The 15,014-nt window shown below is 39.8% G+C and overlaps 3 protein-coding genes across 3 annotated transcripts; all 3 read left to right on the plus strand.

Moving 5' to 3' along the window:
* Positions 1–380: 380 nt before the first annotated feature.
* Positions 381–1,165, plus strand: LOC119651368. Its single transcript, XM_038054980.1, has 4 exons — positions 381–519; positions 572–721; positions 770–940; positions 1,001–1,165. Exons 1-4 carry the CDS (start codon positions 460–462, stop codon positions 1,163–1,165), a joined length of 546 nt encoding a protein of 181 aa, XP_037910908.1. The 5' UTR covers positions 381–459.
* Positions 1,166–6,254: 5,089 nt separating this feature from the next.
* Positions 6,255–6,842, plus strand: LOC119651453. Its single transcript, XM_038055097.1, has 3 exons — positions 6,255–6,395; positions 6,444–6,614; positions 6,678–6,842. Exons 1-3 carry the CDS (start codon positions 6,255–6,257, stop codon positions 6,840–6,842), a joined length of 477 nt encoding a protein of 158 aa, XP_037911025.1.
* A 7,000-nt stretch (positions 6,843–13,842) lies between these two features.
* On the plus strand, positions 13,843–14,778 carry LOC119647295. The gene is made up of 4 exons (XM_038048199.1): positions 13,843–14,106; positions 14,168–14,317; positions 14,366–14,536; positions 14,594–14,778. Exons 1-4 carry the CDS (start codon positions 14,047–14,049, stop codon positions 14,756–14,758), a joined length of 546 nt encoding a protein of 181 aa, XP_037904127.1. The 5' UTR covers positions 13,843–14,046; the 3' UTR covers positions 14,759–14,778.
* Positions 14,779–15,014: the final 236 nt, after the last annotated feature.

The following is a 15,014-nucleotide window of genomic DNA, read 5'->3' on the forward strand; positions in this document are numbered from 1 at the left end:
TTTGCGAATACTTGCTTGGAAACATTTCAGAGCGCAATGTGCTACCACAAGATTTCATCGATTTTCAATCCATCCATGACTAATTTTTTCGTAGACTATGTAAATGTATGTCTACATGCTAATAATATGTAATCCAGTATTTTCACCGTAATGGAGTTGTAATTATGATTATATTTTTAAAGCATTTTGAACTAATTAAACCATTTAGAGACGCATTGCATTTTTAGAAAACATACCATTAGCTCCTGTAATGTGGATCGGTAATATTGGCATTTATTTTCACGGTAATTGACTGCCCTAAGTAGCTGCTTAGAAATTGTATATAAATCCAATGAAATCAGTGAGAGAACAGAAAGATTTGAAACGGTTCGGCAAAAATCTTTTTATTAAGATACGTTTTTAGTTCAACAAAATTTTTATCCTTGAAATTGTTGAAGTAGTGAATAGTGAATTTCAGGAATGCGATCGTGGATAATTCTTGGATGTTTAATACAAATTGTTTTGTCGGCAGAACGCAAAGTAATCCCGTATTTCGTGGTGTACTGGAACTAAATAAATTTTAAATTTGTAGAATCTCAATTCAATCAAAATCACCAATGTGGAATGCATTCCTAACGATGAATGGTTCAACGACACTAAATGTATTTTGAAGCCTCTGAAAAACAGATCCATTCTAATTCAAGGGAGAACTTTTGCTAAAAAGCCTGTCAAGACTCTGAAGGTATACTGACTTCCATACTATCCAGTATCTGTAGTCATCAACTTTTAGGTTCATATTGAAATTCATCGATGGTACAGTGGATTTCGACCATATCTCGTTAATTTTTGGAGCGATTTTTGCGATATAATATCAAAGCCCGAAAAGATGAATGCTCTGATGAAACCCTTCTATAATCTGATAACGACGTATTCAAACCTGAGGGGTCCGTGCCCAATTGAAGTAAACTAAATTGGAAAATTCAGACTATTGTTAAATATTGTATTAATTCCATTTTTACAGGGATTAATTGAGATTTCGCCAGCTGTTCCCGAATTACCAGTTATCCCGTCGCTACTCGTCACTGGAACTTACCGTTGCGTTTTAACTTTTGTGGAAAAAGACCTCGACCAGTGGATTTATACTTTCAGAGTTAAGGCAGAAGTGACCAGCGCCCTGCGCGAGTAATACGAGAAAGTTTACGCTCTTGTAATGTCAGTTCATGACACTGGTTTTTTTGTTTCACTCCCCTATCCACCCTCTAACCTATCAAGTGTACAACTAGCATGACTCACTACATTGTATGTTCATGCAGGCTGTATAGGCGGGTAGATTATACCGGTGTGGAACTAATATATGCATATAAGGTAGTGACAGCACTTTGAAAATTTAACAATGAAGCCTATATTTTTATTTTTGAAAGAACAAAGTAATGAAAAACTGGATAAATTTTACGAAATTGACAAAAAAAGCGGATCCATTCCGAGAATCATGGTTTTTAACAGTCCCATTATCAATTTTTATACCGTCACTATGTCGGGCTCGCTTCTACACTGAAGAGAACGGAAGAAATATATGTGCAGTGATCGAAATGGAAATCCGAACACCGTCCTACAAAATACATAGATGTTTAGAAAGGCGGCAAGATTTATGTGTTTTCCGCCCTCTCTCCTTGTGCACTAAATGTCAGAAGTAACTCAGCTTTGAACGGTGCTAATCGAGATTTTTCATTTGGTACCCCACATGACTATACCCCTTAACTTACACCCCTCTTTTGCATGTATTACATGCCCCTACATGCTTTCCCTCCAAATGGGTGGTGTCAATCAGAAAAAAAGTTTTTGAGAAAAATACGTGTCACAGACAGACAAAAGAATGGACAAACAGACGATCTTGGACGCAAAAGGGCGGAGCACAAAAATCATCGTCGGTGACTTAAATACATGGTACATAGAATGGAGAAATTCACTGACGAATACAAGAAGGCGGCCCAGAGAGCAATCGGTAGGAGTGACCAGTGAAGCAGCTCAAAGAAATCTAAAGCTACAGCAAACAACTCTGAGCGAAGGCCGATATAGACGGATGGAGAAGGGCCTACAGGGTTGTGATGGGGAGATTCAAAGGTCACAAATTACATGTCCTGATTTCCTTTTGAAATTCGTTCAGGGTTTGCTTCCTCAGGAGAATACGAGTGATCACAGTCTGCAGAATCCTTCAGATGTGGCTGTAATTCGCCTAGTATTGACGAAGAATTTGGAGATTTACGGTAGTTTGGGAGTCAACAAAGCACTTGGGCCTCAACAGCATACCAAACAAAGCCTTCAACCTGGCGGTTAAGTTGTGGCCAGACCTATTTGTAGGGTTGCTTGAAGCATTTTTGGCTCATGAGATCTTTCCCGAGACATGGAAAGGCTAATGCTGTTACCTTAATGCGGTAAGCTTCTTGGTGGGCTGTAGGAAACCTAGATGTCGATTGGCCAATATGAGGGGAATGTTGGAGCGAATAATCTAAAACAGATTGCACTCAGCTATCAACAGTCTGGGAGGCTTATCAGACCGACAATTTGTCTTCTGTGCAGCTAAATCATCTGGTGACCAAATCAAAGTGATCACTGGTTTAGCTGAAAACAAGTAGAAAGCTCTGTTACGTATCAGATAATACATTGTCTTCGCCGGCATTCTTTTCTGGAGCCGCTATTTTAGAACATAATGATGTCCTTAACATCCAAGTTGCTAGCGAGGCCACAATGATAGGTCACGCCCATGACATAGCGATGATTGCCGCTGCAAAGCATCCACCAGATGTGGAATTATATTCATCCGAAGCAATCACTGCTATAAAGAAGTGGCTGAAAGATGCGGTGCTTATCAGTGTAAGGAAACCACTGCTTGTATCAGAATGGTTAAGCATATCATGACTTCAAAACCAACAATCAAATTCCTGGCCCCCGCAGGAATCGCGAAGGAAGGCTTTGGGCAAAGAACATCAAAACTTATATTGGTCTTCCTCACATGGCTTACCCTGTAATTACTTTTTCTCTCCCAAAACTGTGCGCAGCCTATCCCTCATTTTTTGCAAAACCACCAATTACAGCTTTCGGAGTTGAGTTGGATCCGGTTTCGAGTTGTTAAAAATCAGTCAATATCTCCCCCTCCCCTTCCTTTTTTTGGAAGGTTTCGTTTTCTTTGCCAGTGCAAATTGGCGATCATACTCCTCATCACCGTCCCATTTCACTCCTTTCTTTTTGTTATAAAGATATATTAACGACACGTATTGTTTCCAGCCCTTTGACGCTGCTGATCACAGGGTAATTCTATTCTAATCGCCTCAAATAATATTTTGTATCTTTCAAACCGATTCTGAAAGGTTTCTATTTATGGCTGCATGTCTCGTTCCTTTTCTATTTTCTCGGGTACACCACAAGAATCCGTTCGGACCCAGCTCTATTTTCATTCTTTCCTTCCCCTGAATTGATAATAAATTAGAATTAAATGCTAGAAAATGCCACTCAATGTGCTACCCGCCTTAAATCCTGTCCCACTCTTTCCATGCTCTCTTGATCCACATCCTTTGTTCTACCTGAACTCCATCCAAGTCTTACATTTGATGCCCTTCGCAAAGCTTGCACTCTATTTCCACATTTCAACTTTTCCTTTGCTAACTTACCCCTAAGCTGTCAGAGCTGATTAGACTGCCGGGTGCCAGACAGAGTCTCACTGCCCGACCGCCGTTAGTTAGAAATCAATCTGACCATGCAGGCGAACAAACTGTAACATAAAAACGGAATACTAGGAAAACGGATTGGTCAAGATTAAATTAAATTCTTGGCAACAAGGTGCAGGTCCCCAGGAGACTAAGAACTCCATTGGCGATTGAAGATCAATTTTGAACTCTGAATTCCAAACTTGTAGAGTGCTTCAAAGAAACATGTTTTACTACCCGAGCCAAACATTGTAAACGGTTTCTTGATGATCCGAAAACTAGAAAAACTCAGGGAATCAAGTAGAGGGCTTCTAAATGATGTTTGTATATAATCGATCAACAAGCCAGGTAAACGGTATCTCGGTGGCTTTCGAATGATGATGTTGAAATGAAGGTCCGTGAAAAGAAACGCCTCTACCATAAGTTTCTCGAATATAAATGGCAAATTTATAAGAATGCCAACCGGGAAGCAAAGAAAACGATCGCTGTCACGCTGTCCGAGTGGTCCATTACAAAAATCTTTACCATAAACTGGACACTCGGGATGGCGAGAGAGATTTGCCAAAGCCGACGCGAACGCACGCAGGATATCGAAAACTTTTGCTGCGTTAGAGAAAGGAATGGCACTTTGCTTACCAACCATCGAGCCGCGGCGGATAGATGGGGAGCATATTTCAACGGAAGAATTTGTTCATCCTCAATTTCCATAATCGTTCCCGACATTTGGAGCTGCTCCATCAATCAGCATAAAAGTCGATGAGGCAATAAAACGGATGAAATCGGGGAAAACAACAGGACCTGACGACATCACATATGAGTTCTGGAAAACGAAGTGCTGCGACCCAACGCTGTGGCTCAACAAATTCTTTAATCGGGCTATTCAGGAAGGTAGAATACCATCTGACCGGCAGGAAAGTATCACAGTTTCAATATGGGAAAACAATGGTAGTCCAGCGGAATGTTCAAATTACCGTCCGATCCGGTTACTTTCCTATACCATGAAGATTTTTGAACGCATTCTTGACAACCGTATTCGTGAAATCGTTGAAATAACCATGAATTAAGCTGGATTTGTCAAGAACTGCGAACTTACTGACGCAATACACGCTGCGCTGTTACTCATGGCAAAACATCGTGAGAAGCATCGCCCTCTTTACATTGCATTTCTGGATCTAGAGAAAGCGTTTCACCGTGTACCACACGAACTCATCTGGTATGCTCTACGACAACACTTAGTGCCAGGAGAACTCGTACGCAGGGTTAAATTGCTCTACCACGATCCGAAAAGTAAAGTTCAAAGTGTGACGGGTGTTTCAAAACCGCTTCGTGTCTCTGTTGGTGTTCATCAAGGAAGTGCTATCCCACCACTCCTCTTTGTTTTTCTTATGAACACCGTCACATGGGATAGCCAACGTCCAGCGCTCTATTCACTGCTTTATGCAGATGGTGTTTTTCTAGCGTCTAATAGTAAAAATGATCTCCAGCGAGTGGTGCAGAAATGGAATGATCGTCTCATGCAACACGGTCTCACATCGAATCTGATTAAAACTATGGTTCAGAGTGTTGGCCAAATATAAAAGACAATGAACGGCGTCTTGCGGTAATGGCGCCGAAGGAGTTGCGTTGAACTAGTGGCGTGACACGTTTTAATCACATGTGAAATGAGGATATCCGTGATCGATAAGGGGTTGCGCCGATCGTGTAAAAATTGCGAGGGAGGCGTCTGCAATGGTATGATCACGTAATTCGCGCTAACGAGAATTCACTTCTCAAGATCGGTCTGATCATCGAAGTCGATGGTAAACGACCAAAAGGCCGGCCGAAAGAACGGTCGCTTGATATGCTGGATGGGGATTTAAAAGCCTCGAGATTGCACTCAGATTAGGTATTCGATGGAACCAAATGGCGAAACCGATCACGACAAGCCGACCCCGCTCGTGAATACCGGTTGTTGCACCATTAGTAATTTTATAGTACAGTGTGTGTGTTTAGGAACAGTGTTCGTAATAGTGCTGGAATTATGATCCCGTTCTAAAAACATTTTTATCTGATTAAATCAGTAACTCAGACCACAAAATGTAATTGCATTTTTTTAAAACATGTCTTTATTCTCCGCGTCAGCATTTGATTAGAAAACGGGGATTTGTTAAAATTTGCCTTTCATTTTCACGCTTATTAACTGCGCTAAGTAGCTCTTTGAAAATTCTATATAAATGGCAGGAATGTATTAGTCGAACAGAAAGGTTTTGGAACTCCTACATAGGTAGATATTTAGACTTTAAAAAACATGTTACATTTCGATTTTTTTAATTTGAATCGGAGTAGCACGCTAGGAAGTTAACTACTCACTCAATTTTAGGGCAAGTTCTAGTGGTGGTGAGTCCTTTTTACTTTTCAATTTGAAGATGTTCTGCCAGACGAGGAAAAACTTATAAAATTCAAATATGCGGTCATACATACTTTTTTGCTGTTTGGTACACATTGTTTTATCGGGAAAAGAAAAGGTAACTCCTTTTTCCTGGCATACATGTTAAAAATAGAATAATTTCTGTAATATATGTGTAGAGTCTGAATATGATCAAAATCACCAATGTGGAATGCCTTGGCAACGATGAATGGTTGAGGGACGTCAAGTGTTCTTTAAAGCCTCTTAAAAACAGATCCATTCAAATTCAAGGAAGTGCTTTCGCTACCAAGCCCATGAAAACCATAAAGGTATACCGAACTCTACTTTATTCTGCATCTATAACTGTGAACTTCTAGGTTCATTTTGAAACCCAACGATGGCATAATGGATTTCGCCCATTTATTGTTGATTTCTGGAGCGATTTTTGCGATATAATATCAAATCCTAAAAAGATGAATACCCTGATGAAGCCCTTTTATAAGTTGATAACAACATATACAACCCTGAAGGGTCCGTGCCCCATTGAAGTAAAACATTCAAAAGATATTTCGACATTACTAGACATTGTACCTATTTATTCCATTTTTTAGGGATCAATAGAAATTCCACCAACTGTTCCTGATTTATCAGTCATTCCGTCGATGCTCGTCACTGGAATTTATCGTTTGATTATAACTGCCAAGGAGAGAGACCTCGACGAATTTCTTTTTCAAATCAAAATAAAGGCGGAAGTGACCAGTGCTCTGAAGGAATGACACGGCAAATAATTGATCCAATAATGGCAGCGCATAATACAAGTTCTGTTGATTGTATTTGGTGGTAGTTTTCAAATGCTTTATTGGCACATAAATTTATTGTATTTTACCGTCATACATTTTGAATAAAAGGGTGGAAGGCCATAGTGGCACTAGTGAAATGGATATTTCTGTTGGTTATGGACAAGTTGAGGGGAAATTTGGAAATAGCAGTAGTCGTGCAGTCTTATCGTTATTTTTCCTATTGGATTGGTGAAGTTATACACCTACATATATGTGTATGACTACCATAACCTTCTATGTGGAGAATGGCGCGTCAATCATTATTCAGCTTCCCATAGAAGTGTAGTGTAGCAGCTTTGCGAAATGGGCGGTATTTTATTCGTGCTTTCCAAGGACAATCTGACAAGAAAGTGCATATAATATTTTCTCTCATTTTAAGAAGCGTTAGCTAGAGTAATTCCTCCCAATTTTATAATTCCCATCTTGACATTCACAAAAGTGAATTTTACTTATTTCACCGAACATTTGGTCGCTTTCCCCTAAACCCAAGAATCCATTTTCATTTCAACAGATACAATTTGTATTTATTAACAATTTTCTAATTGGGCATGGGTAGATTGCTGGTCTTCCTATAGTTTCGGGAGTAGTTGGAGTTCTGTTGTCGTGGTTTAACAAGAATCTTACATCCTTCATATGAAGTGCTTTAGTGATTTGAAGCCGAGATAAATTTCATTTTTACGATATTTGCTAGAAAGAAATATTGTGAGATAACTTTACGTGTATTAATTGCTTCCTACTGTCTTAGGCACCCTTAAAAAAAATTTTCCAAAAACTTTATTACCTTCGGATCAATGCAGCACCGACGTGGGACATCGATTAGCCAGATGGCTAAACACAACAACTAAAGAAATTTCTTTGGTCTCTAATGGCCTGTCCTACAACTACCGAGTCGAAAATGAGCTGGTCTTTGCACCCCTTGGCCCAACTTGGCAGTCCTTCTGCTTTTCGGACAGAATGTTGTTGGTCACGGAGTGTGGATTGACCCTGACGGACATTATGAGCTTATAGAGGGTTGGTAAGCAAGTAATGGGTCTAGTGTCTGCAGAGTCTTGCACTGTGTACTTCCTAGGGATAAGCTAGGTAATTCATGCAGTGAGGAAAGCCTTTTCTACGAGAAATTCTCCACCCGATTTAGACCAGGACTTCTCCAGTTCTGCGAGTTGCTTATGGCTCTTCGGACCTTCTTCCCCAAGTAGTAGCATGGCGGGTACCTTTAGTAAACCCCAAAGTGCACCTCAATATTCTTTCGGTTCCGCTACCGAAAATCTGGACACTCAGTTGGGATCGGTTTCAAGATGTGAAAAAAACTCCGCTTGCTATTATTATTATTACTTTATTCTGCATCCGTCTGCTGGCATTACCAGTGCTAATTTGAGTCACCCTTGGTTTGAGATAGAATTCCCGGAGTCGCTGGGTCAAAAAGTTTCCATCCGAATGAATACTCCACGCTACCTAAAAAAGATAGTGTTTGACTACTTTACCGGCAGGCAGCTAAAGTAATAAAGCGACAAAGACACAAATTACTGGAGTCGCTCAGGGGTCGGTACTATGTCCACTTTTGAGGAACATCATGTATGAATGTAGTCTTCCGCCTGCATTTACCAGGAAGCGTAAAAGTAAAAGGTTTTGCCGACGATATTGCTATAGTTGCAGTTACAAAGCATATCCACGTGATTGAGCCAATGAAGCGATCAGGAAGATGAAGAGTTGGCTGGGAACTCCCGGACTATGCTCAACAATAGTTTCAAATTCAAAGTTAATGTAGACTACTTCGGAAAAAAGGCAGCACTGTTGCAGGCAGCACTATCGCGGTAGAGCATTGCTACCTCAATCATTAGCTCAGTCTTGCTCAATACCGCTCCTGCATTTGCTGCTAATGCTGCAAGGAAATCTGGAGAAGATCATGGCGCTCGTACAAATTATGTGTCCTAAGAATGATTTGCGGCTTTGGAGTGATATCAAACCGGAAGATCGGAAGACAAATCGCAGGAATTAGTGACATTCGTAACTAATGTGGGAAAAGAGCTCCGAATAGCGCAAAGGGAAAGGCAAGCGGCATGCAGGAATGACAGCATAATTGTTAACCGGCTCCGTGAAGTAACATCTAATGATAGTTTCGCGAGGTGAGCGATTGAAGGATGCACGGGTGTTGCACGTAGGCGCGAATTAAGGTCCGCAAATCGTGCACGCCTGCGGTTTCGGCTCCTGACTTAGCCGACAAAAAAAACAGCCTTTTAACACCCGCATAATGGAGCCTAGAATTTGGACTGTTGTTGGCGAGATAACATTCACTCTGCGGGAAATTAATAGTTTAAAAACTCACATTACCAAATTTGATCTAGCCTCCGAGCAACCCATTTGTCATTTGGTGTCACACTGAGTGATTCTGCCCTCCGCCATGAAGTTGAACGCCGAGCAATGGTGTATTCCAGTAAATAACATACATTTTCTTTTTCAAGCAAACAGAAAAACTTGCTCTGTCTTGAGTTTCAAGCTAATATGTACTGGTTGCTTCTGGGGTTTATTCAATCCCTTCCCATTTCCTTTCCTCAATTTCTTCCGCTTTATTTGCTTAATTAAAGAAGTGTATTCCTGCGCCTTAACGAGACATCCAATTGTACCGCTCCGATGAAGATGTTAGAATTCTGTCTTGATTTAGTCTGCTTAGTCTGTTCCACCAGGGTACATTCTTGGATGAAATCGCTACATTTACTACCACCATTGTCTTCAATTCTAGTTCATCCCCTTATGTATGCATCCCCACCCGTTCTCCTTGGATTACTTATTATTCCCTCTTACGATTCTGTGAGTTGGCATAAAACGAGTGTGTTAGAGCACTTCATTCAAGACCGTAAAGGTGCGCTATAATAGGAGGCAATGTGGTCAGCTTTGCAATCGCCCGAGATTATTACCCTAACTGATTCAGGAACTCATCCACAGCTGAGTCGACAGGTATCCGACATCCAATCACGATAACAAATCACTTTGTCACCAGTGAGATTTGAATCATGCCCTTCCGCTACGAAAGCACAGCGCTCTAACTACTTGAGCCATCTGGACAACCTATTACTAAGGATAAATTTAAGAAGGGGATTATCAGATATTATTGCGTGAATTAGTAACGCAACCAAGGCGAAGTGGTAGCACTTTCCTCTCGCAGCACTTTATCAATTTAACGGCTTGTTCCAGGGTGATTCGGGTGTGCCTTCTGGGATATAGCGCGAGGCCCTTGGGGTCTATCGCCTGATTACAATGCAACTATGACTTACTTGGGCAATCATAATATTATTGGCTACAATAATGCTTGCAGTTCCTGCCTGTATCTAACTGTCCTTCTTGAACCTTTCCCTTTCTCCTTAGGAGCGAGCGTTTTTTGCCTACTCGCTTCCGCCCTTTCACCCTAAATTATCTCCACGATTCCTTGGTCGAGTTTCCACCAATGTACCTCCGAAGTATCCTTCCTCTGTTCTTCCACGTGTATGTGTATAGAGGTATTACTGAGTCTGTATTTGGCACCGCACTTCCTTCGCGCTTCGATCACTTACGTGTCATTTCACAAAAATCCACGCGTCCTTTCCGGTGCGTGGGTCCGCATCGGATCTTGAAAAATTATCAAACATGGGGATTTGCGTACACCTATCGAAATGAACTACACGGGAGCTAAATATGAAAATGAAATACAAACAAGTCGGGAAACCGGAAGCTGGGCGCTTTAGGTATGAAAGGTTTTGTTTGCCTCTTGTATGAGTATATTTGAGTGTAGAACTACCCCATTTGTACGTAGCCTGTTAGTGTGAGATTTAGTACTTCGGGTTATAAATTTACACGGTAAAGACAACTTTGAGCTACTGTAACTTTGTTACTAATACTATGATTTTGATGAAACTTGGAGATAATATGCTTCATGTTATATTTTATACTGCTGCCTTTTATAACTCTGGAATAAATTTAAGGGTGGTTTTATTCAATTTTCCCAAAAATATGGTAATATATTATTATTAACTTAATTTGAACAGATATCGATATGGAGAGTATTTTGAGGCCTGGACACCATATAGAGGCAGCTTCACGATTTTTTTCAGATTTTTCGGTTGGGTAGTTTCACTTCACTTTCCACCCCTCCCACTCCCCGCCTTTTTAACAAATCTCAAAACTAATACCGGTTTCGAAAAGTACTAATCGAGAGCTTTTATTTGGTATCCCACATGACTATATTTGGTGAAAAAACTTTAAATCTCAACGTAGAAGGATATCAATCACTGCATGTCTGGGGGTCCACAGGTCCCACTTTCTCACCAAATTTCGTGTCAATCGGTATAGAGAAAAGTGCCTGTGACAGATAGACATTGAACCGATTTTAATAAGGTTTTGTTTTGCAAACAAAACCTTAAAAAGACGGCACGATCTTACGGGTGGAGTAATAAAACTTTGGACCCGAGTGTTGCGATCGAAAAGGAGAATACACGACGAATCACATCCTCTACCGATGTTTCTTGCCTCAGATGTTTTGTGAGGTGCGGCATGCCTCAGGCCATTAAATTTGAGGATGCCCCTTTTGTAGTAAGAGGTTTACGGGCTTAAGGAAGAGAAGTGAGTCCTAAAATTGAAGGGAGAATTAGTTCATACTATGTAATAAATAAATAAATGGTCATGTAATTTCAATGTCAAATAAAATAAATATAAAATAAATAAAATAAAGCTAATAGATGAATAGAGAAAAACATAAAATACTTCATAATGTTCCCCAAGTTTTGGTATTACTTGTTCAATAATCGAAAAAAAAATCAAGAATTCAATTAAACTTGTTAATGGTCAAACTTGGATATTTCAATCTGAATCGCTGCGATTACACTCGGGGGATGCTTGAATATTTTCTTCCTTTTTTCTTTTTTGCGCTTCTTTAAGGAATTTCTTGAAAATGTGAATTTAGCACGAGACACGTTAAAAAAACCAATTCTCAGTGACTGCCAGGATTAAGTGTGTGATTCCGGGTTTAGGCGGACTCGAAGCAGCCTAGATAGCAACACAATTGGATATGGTTATCAGGACTAAACTGTTCCTCGCGAGTCCTTCCGTTACTGTGATTTCTCCTGTGATCAATGCGCAAGTATTTAGTTCGCACTCCTTGTGGCTGCCCTGGTCCCAGAGGGAGACGAGGGCGGATTGTCCTGGGTACGGAGCAGAACAGCAAACACAATTCGGTTATAAGCAAGCGAAGGCATAACTTTTCCCGCTGCACACTCTGGAGTGTGGAAAACTAAGCGAATCTGTATTTTTACTTTCCGTTAAATTTCGTGCTGCGGAACTCTTTCCGTGATCAGAAAAATCAGAAAAAAAGTCAATAGGGACACATCAAGCCGCAGCGTATGCAATCTTCTTCAATGGGCCTCACTCGGATCACATCTGATGTTTACTAATCACCGGCAGTAACAATGAAACCGGAATGCAGCCCAGCGAACTAAAAGTTATTTTTCATTTCGCACAATTTTCTTTTCGTACAATCTCCAATACTGAATCAACTAATTCAGCCCTTCTGTGTACTGTCCTTTGGCCCAGAAATTACCAGCATTACATTTTCCAATACAATACAACATTATCGAATCAGGAAATTTGACCGAATGGTGCGCTAAGCGCTGAATCCATGGTCCTGGATTCCAAATCAACCAATATGGTACGTCACATATATTTATCCTCGCATACTTCATTATAATTGACATTGATACTTTTCATCTGTAAATCGTTATCATCATGATAGACACCAGTTGCATCAATACCAAAACTTGACCAAAACCCGGTTTCCGCACTAACGGCTTGAATATGAAGGATTTCCTTCCTTTTGACTCAGCTGCACTCCTCCTCTGCACAAAGAAAATGCGTCCGCATTCGCCTCAACCAGACAAACCGTTAGGCCTGCATTCTGAAATATAAGAGCCGGTCAAGTTTAAATACGAGGTGGTTGTGCATTTTTGACCGGTCATACAATATTCGAACATTGTTATTATATAAAAAGGAAATTGGGAGACGCATATTGCAAAAGGTAAAGGGTGTTAAAAATAGAAGAGAAGAGGAAAATATTGCATATTATTAGATGCATTCCCTTTTCGGTTATCTCTGGAAACGGCGAATGAATGACTGCACCTGTCGCAGAGGCAGGATCTGAGTAGGATGACCAGTGGAATGACATTAACTGTGCTGCCCTAAGTAACGCCAGGTCTTCTGGCTTACTTCTAGCACGTTTCCACTATGTTTGCTGTTGTGTTTATTCTCAATGTATATACACTACGAACTATGGACAATTCGAAGCATCATACATTACACAAAACCCTTTACACTTCAAACGCCGTTTCGTTCAGCACAAACTTCCTTCGCTCCTTACTAAAAACGAAACATTTCCCTTAGAATTTTTGTTTTGTGAATTCGACCTACAGCTATTCTAGATACTTATATCAAATCTATATCTATCAAAAACTGATTTCCTAAACAAATCTTTAACCGACACCCCAGCAAATACACCGTAAGTTGAAAGGATCCCAGGTTATCTTTACGTGAGCCTTCCACATTGACTGTTGTGCAGGATTTATATCCCCTTCAAAGGATATCTGCTGTAGGAGTGTCCTCTGGTTCGAATAAGATCGAATATATACATATATACATGGAAGTAAAGTCCGTTATTGTCATCGAACTGTGTTGCAATTATGATGGTATTTTTATTATGCTTTTAACAAATTATATAATTAACGTAGAAGCACGAAGATATATAATTACTAGTTTTCGAAAGATATCTTTATTTCCTGTAATCTGTATCTGTAATGGGTATTTGTGATTATTTGCCTTTTATTTTCACGCTTATTAACTGCGTTAAGTAGCTGCTTAAAAATTGTATATAAATCATACAGAAGTGATAGTAGGGTAGAAAGGTTTTGGACTCCTACGTAAATAAATTTTCGTATTTGAAATTCATAATTCATTTTCTTAAAAAAAATCTAAACTGGACCGCAGAAGTTCGCTAGAAACCTAGATGACATATTCATCTGTATTATAGTTTTCAACTCCAAGTTAATATTTTTAGTCATTCTTTACAGCTTTCCAATTTCAAGAAGTTCTAGTATACAAGAGAAGAAAAACCTGGTAAATTCCAAAAATGCAGTCATACATACGTTTTGGATGTTTAGTACAAATTGTCTTGTCAGCAGAGCAAAAGGTAACCTCATCTTTTTTGGTATATCGGAAACTATGCAGCTGACTTTCCAATAACTTCGTAGAACCTTAATTCGATCAAACTCACCAATGTGGAATGCTTTTTTAGCGATAAATGGTTCAAGGATACCGAATGTTTTTTAAAACCTCTCCAAAATAGATCCATACTAATTCAAGGGAAATCTTTTGCTATGAAGCCCATCAAGACTATGAAGGTATATTGAACTCCGTTATATTGTGCGATTGTTATTGTAAACTTATAGGTTCATATTGAAATTTTTCGATGGCATAGTGGGTTTCGTCCGTATCTTAATGACCTCTGGAGCGACTTTTGTGACCTAATATCACATCCTAAGAAAATCAACGCCATGATGAGGCCCTTTTATAAGTTGATTACAAAGTATTCAACCCTGAGGAAGCCCTGCCCTATCGAAGTATATTCAAAAGGAGTTTGAACCATGTCAAGAATTTCATTAATCTCACTTTTCTAGGGGTTAATTGAGTTTCCACCAAATGTTCCTGATTTATCAGTTTTCCCATCGATGCTCGTCACTGGGACTTATCGTTTCGTTTTAACTGCCATGGAGGAAGACCTTGACCAGTGGCTTTTTACATTCAGAGTTAAAGCCGAGATTGCAAGCGATGTGCGGGAATAGCACGCAAAATACCCGGTTAAGTGATAACATTGCACAACACGGTTATCGTTGAAGAAACGTCGAGTGAAATTTCTTCAATTGCACATCAACTCACAGTTTATGTTCATGCATTTTCAATAAATGAATAATTTGTTTCAACATGCAGTCAACATATGTTCCGAATGGTAGTAATAACACCCCAAAAACGCTTAATTTTTGAAATAATAAAACTTGTTGTTTCTTTTTCGTTGGTGTGGGTATTTATTCTTGCAAATAC

The sequence above is a fragment of the Hermetia illucens genome, chromosome 1, assembly GCF_905115235.1.
Source record: "Hermetia illucens chromosome 1, iHerIll2.2.curated.20191125, whole genome shotgun sequence".
NCBI lineage: Eukaryota > Metazoa > Arthropoda > Insecta > Diptera > Stratiomyidae > Hermetia > Hermetia illucens.